Raw genomic sequence first — 9,915 nt, 5'->3', positions numbered from 1 at the left:
TATATAGATATATAGATAAAAATTTTGGGAGGTGATTTCAATTATCAAACTTTACGAGAAATTCAACAATAATCAGAAAATTTTGCCAATCTATAAATAAATGCTCCCCCCTCTCCCTCGCTCTCTCGTACACACACGGCAATACGGCATCCACTTTCAAAACACCTGCCTACTTTACGTTGTCACTACGACCACTGGTTCTCATTTCCCGGCTGCTTGCTTTCTTCTCACTCTTTCGAACTCTCTGGATACTCGATAAAAATCATATATAAAGCAATTCGATCAGACAACTTCCGATCTTATCTGATTATCTCTCTGTCAGTCCTCATTGGCTCACACTTGGAAAAGCGAAGGCGAGACGAAGAAGATTTCGACTCCATTTGATCCCTGCTATTTCTCTCTCTAACCGATCGGCGACTGCGTCTCTGAAGATCGAAAGTTCGTTTATTTGTGGAAATTTGTTTAATTTAGTTTTATACCATTGCTTTTCCGCCTGTCGGATGAATCGTTTTTGTAAAATTTATTCGGTTTAGGTACTGTTTTTCGGAAAAGTTTGTAGATTTGGAGCTTTTATCTGGAAGCTTGAGAATCTGCATGTTTTGTCGAGATTCTAGTTTAGGGAGGTTGCAGGAATATAGGTGTTTTGTGATTCTTACCTCTTAGAATACTTTGATCGTGGAGGTTTTAAGTTTTCGTTTTTGTTTTCCAGATACAGTTTTTTATTTTCGTTTCTAGGCGAAAACTCAGGTTGTTGTTGTTGTTGAAGAAATTGCGTGTGCTTTGGTTCCTTTTTTGGTTGAAATAAGCCTGTAAATATGAAGTTCTGTGTTAGCTTGCGATCTGCTGTTTATATGTAAGGACACAATGTTCTGTAAAACTTAACATGAAGTTCGTGACAAATAGCAAATTTTTAGTATCTCGTTGATAAATAGGAGTTTAATGTGTTATGTATGCTTAAATTTGCCTCATTATACACTTGTTTTGTTGAATTCTATGATTTTCTTTTGATGATTTTGTTTGTTCTTTGCATTTTGTCGTTGTAGCGCTAGAGTTAAATCTTTGCAATAGGACCGCAAGTGTAGAAATTCAGTTTATGTATTTCTAGAGAATAAACTTCCTGATCTTTGTTTTCTGAGGGCTACGTCGGAAGAATAGATGTACCTCTACTGAGAACCCATCCATAGATAAGAAATTTGAAGTGCTTTAGGAGAGTGTGATCTGGAAGAACATTGAACCTGGTATTGTTAACAACATACTTTTAAGTTGGAGGTTGCAGGAATTGTAGTTAGTTTTTGACTTGCGTCTTTAGGCTTGAAAATTTTATTAGTCCAGGCATTAGGTATGCCTGAAAGTTTTTTTTGCTTTAATAAATAAGCTCGAATGAGATTTGAGATCGCTAGTACTCTAGGTAGTAGACAATGGTCATTTTTCCTTGTAAAGAAAGTATGCAATTGAAGTTCTTTGCTCTTACCATTAGATAACAATAAGGAAATTTATTTTCTCTTGAACAGATAACAGCATTTTGCACATGCAAAGCTGGAATTTTATTCTTTATTCTGCATTGTTTCTTTTCCCCCATAACCTGATAGAATGAGAGAGTGGAAGAACATTATGATCAATTGTTAGCAGTTACAGCATATAGGAGTTTCAAGTGTTATGGTAACTAAATAATTCTGCCCCATGACTTTTAACCTCCTATACACCAGAACTTTTAAGGTTAACAGTGGTGGAGCGTATAGATATGTTTCGTGCAGGTTTATATCTACCATGATCTGCAGATGGTCACTTGGTCAGGAACTCAGGATTCACAAAGTTCTTGACTCTTTTCTTGTGAGAATGATAAAGTAAATTTTATTCAAATAGAAAATAGCACATAATACAGCAGGCAATCTGGGCCCAGCCACAAGCAAATGAAACCAACCCCGAAGAACCCACTTTTTTTTGGGGAAAAGGTAAGGATAAACCCCAAAGAACACACATACAAGTCACAGATTTCAGGAATCAATGGAAAGGAGCTACCAGGTGGACTGGTGAACAAACTCCTTGGACGCAGATGCCCATGATCCAAGCTTGCCGGTGCACAATCTAATGAGTTCCTCCTCTTTCCTACATATCAAAGATCCTTTTATTTCTTTCAGCTCATAATGGCCACGCTTCAGCTGCTGGCACCATTCCCCAGATTAGCTTCCCTTTTCTGCACACATACCTTGCAACTGCCTAGCAGAAAGCAGCCCAATCATAAACTAAGGCATTACCCAGAAAAAGTTAGCCGCCCTCAAGAAATACAGCCAAAGACCTTGGGCTAGCTGACAATGGATGAGAAGGTGATCAACACTTTCTATATCCAGCCCACAAATCCCACAACATTGATCTTGAATCTGCAAGCCACTTCTCCGCAGTCTATCTCTGGTTAAGCACTTTCCAATCACAGCAGACCACAGTAAAAAGCTAACCTCATCAGTCCCAAATCAGACTACTAGGGAACCTAGAGTTTCTTTTTTTTTTTTCTTTTTTTTTTTGGGGGGGGGGTATCAGGTTTCTATCAATGATCTTATGGAGAAGATCCTATATTTTTCCCATTTTCAGCTCCACTCATCCTCCTGCCCTTCTCTAATGATCTGGTTACTCAACGTTTGGAGAAGCTGCAGCATGCTATCCATCTCCCAATCATGCAGGTTTCCTTGAAAACTGGGTCACCAGACCACTTTACCTCCCAACACGTGATATGAATCTGCCACAGAAGCTTCTTTGTTATCATCCAGCAGAAATAGTTAAAGGAAAACCTGTTCCAGGGGCCTGTCTGCACCATTTATCCTTTCAGAAGTTCAATCTCCCACCATCTTTCAGCTTGTAAGACAGCCCTTTTGAGATGGTATTGTAGGTCTTCATAATTCCTTTCCACATAGAACTGCCATATGTAGATAAGGGGTCATCCATGATCTCAATTCCCTCTTGGATGGGCTGAATGCAGCCTTGCCAATTGTTAAACAAAGAAAAAATTAACTAAGACTCATCCAATTAAAGCAGTTTGATTGGAGAAAGCGCTCTGACATGTGGATTAGAATGAAGTTTAGTCATGTGGGTAAGATTCAGTGATCAAAGAAGATTTTGTGCATCTCCAGGAACTCGAGGTAGGCTTGTCACCTTATCCACAGTGGGTGACTGGAACAGTAAACTTCTCCGATCCTTTGTAATTTTTTTCCTGTATGCTTTTCCTACCACCTATGGGCTTGATTTTGTGATATATTGCTTTTACCAGAGGTTGGGGCGAATCTGCTGCTGGTCCTCAGTTTAGCTCAAAATGGTCTCAGCACTGCTTCAAGCAAACCGAGTGATCATGTACTACTATTGGTTAATAGTGACAGCTGGAGACTCTGGAGTTCTTCAATGCTTCATTATAATTATTATATCTCTGATTGTTCTGATGAATCCTTCTATTGGAGTTATGCTGAATGGAGCCCTTCAACATTAGTGGATTGTGTTCTTGCTGATTTCAATTGGTCTGCAGCAGTATACAAGAAAGCAACAATAGGATGCGGTGTTTGCCTGGCTTGATCGGCTGACTAAATATGCCTTTTTGAGTTTTAGATTTATTGAGCTAAATTTATTCTTATGTGCAGGTGTTTAGGTTTGTTGCTAGCTCTGCTGTAAGTTTTCATTTCACTCAAGACTCGTGATTTGATGGAGGAGGCTTTGGGCAATCATTCTGTAGCTATTCAACATAACAAAATGGAAACACCAAAGAATACAAATGGAAAGCTTAATGCATTAGAGATTGCATCTTCATGCTTGCAGCAGTCCAATGCAGAATGCGTGCAGACAGAGGAAGTGAGAGATAATGTTGATACCACTGCAATGGAAAGGCTAGACAAAGGGTTTATGGAATATGGGTATGCTTGCTATCTTTGGTGTTTGTCATTAGTACAAGTGAATTTGATTTTGTTGTCAGTTGTTTTTGTTGTTAATACAAGCGAATTTGATTTTGTTGTCAGTTGTTTTTGTTGTTAATACATGTGAATTTGATTTTGCTTGGTTAATTCCCAACTTTTCATTTTTGTAGATGTTCCCATTATCGGCGAAGATGCCGCATTAGAGCACCGTGCTGCAATGAGATATTTGATTGTCGCCATTGCCATAATGAAGCAAAGGTGAGGCTTCTCTATTAAAAGGATTAAAAGAATCTTTCAAGTATTTGTTTGTGTGTCTTGTATATTCTCGTGTTATTATTTCTGAATAGAATTTTTGGGGGTGGGGGTTCTCATTTTACACGACTGAAGCATGTGTGTTTTTTTGTTTTTACGGAGGAGTTGTTGTTCCTATACGCACATGGTGTTATTAATGAAGTATGCTGTCATTGATTTAACATGTTTTGTGATAAAAATTGAAGTGATGAGAGTACTTATGCAAATACAATCTTTTGGAAATACTCTGAAAATTGATCACTGTAAGACCATAACTGGTGATCTCATATTGAAATATAAAATCATAAGTATAAAATAGATCAACTTATTCTCATGCACACCCATTAAATAAGAGTTCTTGAAACTTGTATCAAGCTTGTCTTTTGTGTTCTTTAAACAACTTGATTTGAAAAACTCGAAGCCCAAGTGCAATTTAAGTATCTTCTTGAATACGGGCAACAGGCCTAAGGATGCATTTTCAAGGTCAACCTTGATCCCACTTGTTTGTCTTACAAAAATTGAATCAATCTATCTGCAGGGTTGTAGTTTTCTTGTGCATGTCCTTCAAGACATTGATATATCCAATTTATGTTCTATATGTCATTATGTTGTTCACACTGTAGTTCCTTCTTTTGTTCATTAGTTTTATTACACTTGCTGAATGCATTCTAGTACCACCAATACTAGTAATAGACGATCACAATCATCTTTTATTTTATTTCTAGGCAAGGTCCCTCTAGAAGCTGATTATTCTATCCCTTGTCAGAGTATGTAAGATTGGTAAGCTATTTGGAAAAAGAAGATTATCTCTATTATGTCCCCTTGGTGCCCTCTATCACCTCCCACACCTTAAGGCTATGTTTGATTTGAAAGAAAGGGAAATTAAGTCAATTAGGCTGTGTTTGGTTTGAAAGGATTTCCCTACCTTTTCTTTCAAGCCAAACACAGCCTAAGGAAGAGGTTTTCCTTCCTTCCCCTTCTTTTTCTTTCAAACCAAACACAGCCTGAATGTCTGGTTTGCCATCAAAACTGAGCTCAAACATTCCACTTTTGTTCTTCCATTTTCATAATCAATCTCAAATCCTTAAGTTGGTCAATCACTTTGGATATCAGTTAAGCAGGGGAAATTTTAGGCAACTTTTTTTCCTTGGTTCTTTATTCCAAGCAGTATTGGAAAACAAAACTTTAGGCAGGGATAGCCGGATAGCATGAGGTTTCTTTACTTTTAGGCTCAGTTTGGGAAGAGTGCAAATACAAATATGTGCAGTGTAAAACTAGATCATTTAGTAGTATTTACACCATCAAATATTAAGTCCGTATACAAGGTTTTGTACTGAACATATTTGTATTTGCACTCTTACCAAACTGAACCTTAGATTTTGCCATTTTGGAGTGCACTGGGTCTTCAGCTATTAAGTTTTCTCAGCCTTTAGGATAGCGTACATTCATTATAACTTTGATCCAATACAGCAGTAGTGTTTCTAGGTTGATTGGATTTAAGTTTCTTTGTTTTTTGGTTTCTCATCTTTGGTTGAAAATGTTACTACTGTATCTCTTGGTTGCAAATCTTATCAAATTCACACTGTTGCCAATGTGTATTTTGTACAGAACAATATTGATGTGGAAAGGAAGCTGAGACATGACCTTCCACGCCATGAAGTGCAACAGGTATATTCTGTAACATCATGTTCCCTTTCCCTCCTGCTAGCAGTCTGAGTTTTCAACCTTTGTGAAATACTTGAATTTAATTAGTTACCTCTCTTTTTTCAGGTGATATGCTCACTATGTGGCACAGAGCAAGAGGTAAATGTTATGGTATTTAATTAAGTAAACATCTATGATTTTTTTTCCTTATTTACTTTCTTTGTGTAACAATATTTTGTTAAGGCTGTGTTTAGATTAGGGTGGAAGTGGAAATGAGCAGTGGAAAAGAGTTCATAATATCTGCTCCAACCGTTTAGTTCTGAAAAAAATGAGTCAAAGGAAAGAGGGAGCAGGGGGGGGGGTGATTTTTATCTGTATTTTTCATTGAATCAATGACCCAGGGGGTTTGTTGTTTTATCAATTGTAACTCTGGAATCCATGCTGCTTTTCCACTAGTACCATGCAATCCAAACACAGCCCAAGGGCTCCTTTTTCCCTAGCTTTGCTGTGCAGCTTCTCTATAGTGTTATATACCTACTATTACCCTAAAACTTTACATTGCCTGGCTAGTGGTATCAGACATGAGATATACCTAATGTGACACTAGATAGTGCATGGTATAGCATTAACACTAAAACATGTAAAATGTTTTGTTTAAACAAATTATACCATAGAAATTTTATATTTGTTAGAAGTCTAATTAACTTATGTGACAAATACATATTGAGAAATAAAACTTTGATATTGATAAATTAATTAAAAATAAAACTTCGCTTAAAAAATTAGATATAGAAGCATGATATTGGCACACTAATGGGGTACCTATATCTGTATCTGTGTTCAGGATCTTAGGAAATGGAGTTTATATATGTGTCAGTATCTTACATTTCTGTGGACTTTTTTACTTTGGTCGGCAGGTCCGGCAAGTTTGTATAAACTGTGGTGTGTGCATGGGGAAGTATTTCTGTGAGACCTGTAAATTGTATGATGATGATGTAAGTTTCTAAACCTTAAAAGTTCCTAATTCCTCTGGACCTCTGGTACCAGGATGTGTGATAATCTTACCTGTGTTGCCAATTGCAGACATCAAAGGAACAGTATCATTGCAATGGCTGTGGAATTTGCAGGTATGATCCTCCAACATTTAAGAGTCTTTGTTTTCAGCTATTTGTTTGAGAAATTTGTATTTTGTTTTTGTTTTTCATGGAGATGTTTTAATCTATGCTTGCTTGCAGGATTGGTGGGCGTGAGAAATTCTTTCATTGCTATACATGCGGTGAGTTCAACATGTCTGATGGTCATATGTTTTCTAGGCATCATTGTATCTTGTTAAATACTAGTTATATGGACATGAATGACCACTTAAATGATGAGTGATTTCTATATTGTTCTTGAATAAAGGTTGCTGTTACTCAATTCTGCTGAAGAATAGTCATCCTTGTGTGGAAGGTGCTATGCATCATGATTGTCCGGTTTGTTTTGAGGTGAGATATTCCCTACATAATTTTCTGTTATGTTCTTAACTGTTCTCTGAGGGGGTTTCGTATCTCATATCCGGATGCTTACTAACAACATGACATACTGGTAATTTGTAGTATCTTTTTGAGTCTCGAAATGATGTATCTGTCTTGACTTGTGGACACACTATTCACAAGAACTGCTTAAAAGAGATGCAAGAGCACCTGCAGTGAGTGTTCCGATTCATTTTCTGCTTGTTCTTTGTCCCATGTCCAAGATCTTCAATGGAAATACTAACTTCATTAAATGCACAGATATGCCTGCCCTCTTTGCTCTAAATCCGTGTGTGATATGTCCAAAGTATGGGAAAAGCTTGATGTTGAGATTGCCGCAACACCCATGCCTGAATCTTATAACAACAAGAAGGCTCTCTCTCTCTCTCTCTCTCTCTCTCTCTCTCTCTCTCTCTCTCTCTCTCTCCTTTTAATTTTCAATGTTCCCAATGACGACTATGCAATGCTTCCAACAGGTGTGGATCCTCTGCAATGACTGTGGAGTAACCTCCCAAGTCCAATTCCATGTTGTGGCTCAGAAATGTCTTAATTGCAAATCCTACAATACTCGGCAGACAAGAGGTGAAACATCAACCGCATCCTCGTTCTCAAGATAGAATGGATCTGGATTTGCGCTTATCTTTTCACTTCCTTTGCATCAAGCCGTCGATGCAATCATGCAAATTTCAAAAGGCAATGAAAAAGTTGCAGCTTATATTTGCTACTAGTTGGCGTCATTGTAACACTTCGTGCTCGTTGTCTTTTGCTTTCGAGTTTGTGATATATTTTGTTGTTGAACTGGGATTTTTTAAATCCACCGCTTTCACAGGTGGTGCTAATTCACTTGCGCCCCGTTTCTTTTCAATTTGTTGTCATCTCTCTCTATTCTGTTGCGTGTAAACAGCTGAGAGCGAGAGCAGGTGCTCTCTTAAACCGGGGCGGGATCTAGTAAGCTCAATAAATAAGCACGTTAAATGACCACTAGATAAATACCTTGAAAATTGTCAAAAAGTGGGTATTAATCTTTTTCAAGGTAGGCTGAGGTATTTTAAGGGAAACATTTTTAAGTGTTCATTTAGCGTGCTTATAAGGTTGTACCTACCTGATCCCAACTGTCTTAAACCAATGGCGTTTGGCTTACAAGGCGGCGTGGAGAAAATTCGTCCGTGATTTTCGGATTTTGGGCAAGAGGCAATATTCGGAAGACTAAACTTGTTTGCAAGCATCAGCTTGGACGTGAATAGGTGAACTGCCCAGAAGTGCCCAGCCCAGAAACTGTTTCAACAGACAACAACCTATGCTGTTGGGCCCCAACAGCCGAAGTGAACCCGGGCTTATGGCCCTATGCAAGTCGTGGATGAGCTGAAATCGGATTTGGTGCTCACACCGATCTCACAGTATTTTTTTTCAGCCTGTATTGGGAATGTTTCCCTCTCATGTATGAAGATGTTTCTAATGTAGGGTTGAAAAAGGCTGTGAGAACGGTGTGAGCACAATTTTATGAGGACTGAATCCACCCTCGGATGAGTTGCCTTGTTATATTCATCTCTAGGGGCTTGTTTGTTTGTGGGTAATTTAGGGGTGAATTTTTCCTTGATATATTTATAGGCTGTTTTTTCAAGTAATTTTTATTAGATAAATCATTTATTTATGGAGGACAATTGTCCAAATTATTGATTAAAATTTACAATGCTCCTAGTAATACACAGAACAGAAGTTAGGGTTAAATTGATAAATTGATATTTATGAAAGAAGACAATTAAATGCATTTACATGGGTAAACAAATTTTCAACAAAGGAATGAGGCCTAAGAGTATTACTAATGAGTATCTCCCACAATGTCCCACAACACATCTCTGCTAACATCTCCCGATGACGACATTATCATTGGAGATGTTTTCAATACACGGTAGAAATGTGCTGTGGGACGTCATGGGGGCTGATTTGATCTCATTACTAACATGTTACTTCGTATCATTGCCATTTCTATTTACAATGTGTTGGGTTGGTCAATACAAATTTCTGAAAAGATTTTTTTTTTTAATCACAAATCACAGAATTGGTTAATATAAATTATTATTTCTCACCTGTAATGTGAAATTTGATGTTCTGTCATAAATGTAAATCATCAATACCATGCACATACAAAAATTCTAAAGATTGAATTGGATTTAGATGGCCATTACTTAATTAGAAATGTCAAAAAGTTCCTTTTTTTAATAAATTTCGATCGAGACTAGTGGAGCTTTAAAGAAAATGCTTAAAAGGGGATTAGGGGAGAGAGTGTTGTCATATTCTTCCAAGTCAATAATGACACCTGGGTCCTGGCCGTTCAATCAAGAAACACAGTTTCATGTTTTTTTTTTTCCTACAAAAAGAAAAAAGAAGTTCCATGGGTTGGAGCCTTGTTGGGGGGGGAGGGGGGAAAAAAGAGAACCTCCATTCTTATAAAATTAGAAAGAAAAAGAAGAACAACATAACCGCATAGCGCAGTGGATTAGCACGTTTGACTTCGGATTAAAAGGTCGTGGGCTCGACTCCCACTGTGGTCGATTTGTTTTAATGTTTTCAGAAAAGTT

General features: G+C 37.6%; 1 protein-coding gene and 1 non-coding gene across 4 annotated transcripts; both read left to right on the top strand.

The window, feature by feature from the left end:
- The first annotated feature begins 300 nt into the window (after nt 1–300).
- On the top strand, nt 301–8,201 carry LOC148842728 (putative E3 ubiquitin-protein ligase RZFP34). 3 transcript variants are annotated; one of them, XM_088957280.1, is made up of 12 exons: nt 301–438; nt 3,621–3,890; nt 4,061–4,148; nt 5,790–5,849; nt 5,952–5,984; nt 6,743–6,820; nt 6,909–6,952; nt 7,061–7,101; nt 7,227–7,309; nt 7,421–7,512; nt 7,598–7,709; nt 7,813–8,201. In XM_088957280.1, exons 2-12 carry the CDS (start codon nt 3,682–3,684, stop codon nt 7,951–7,953), a joined length of 981 nt encoding a protein of 326 aa, XP_088813406.1. In that variant the 5' UTR covers nt 301–438; nt 3,621–3,681; the 3' UTR covers nt 7,954–8,201. The 3 variants fall into 3 exon arrangements, with proteins under 3 accessions (XP_088813406.1, XP_088813405.1, XP_088813404.1); XM_088957279.1 differs by lacking the exon at nt 301–438 and adding an exon at nt 3,403–3,538; XM_088957278.1 differs by lacking the exon at nt 301–438 and having other exon boundaries at nt 3,548–3,890.
- Nucleotides 8,202–9,814: 1,613 nt separating this feature from the next.
- On the top strand, nt 9,815–9,888 carry TRNAR-UCG (transfer RNA arginine (anticodon UCG)). Its single transcript has one exon. It is a non-coding gene; the product is annotated as a tRNA-Arg (tRNA).
- The last annotated feature ends 27 nt before the right edge of the window (nt 9,889–9,915 follow it).

The sequence above is a fragment of the Nelumbo lutea genome, chromosome 8, assembly GCF_056320005.1.
Source record: "Nelumbo lutea isolate HS-2025 chromosome 8, American lotus-T2T, whole genome shotgun sequence".
Classification (NCBI taxonomy): Eukaryota; Viridiplantae; Streptophyta; class Magnoliopsida; order Proteales; family Nelumbonaceae; genus Nelumbo; species Nelumbo lutea.
This window is presented reverse-complemented; position numbering and strand designations above follow the sequence as displayed.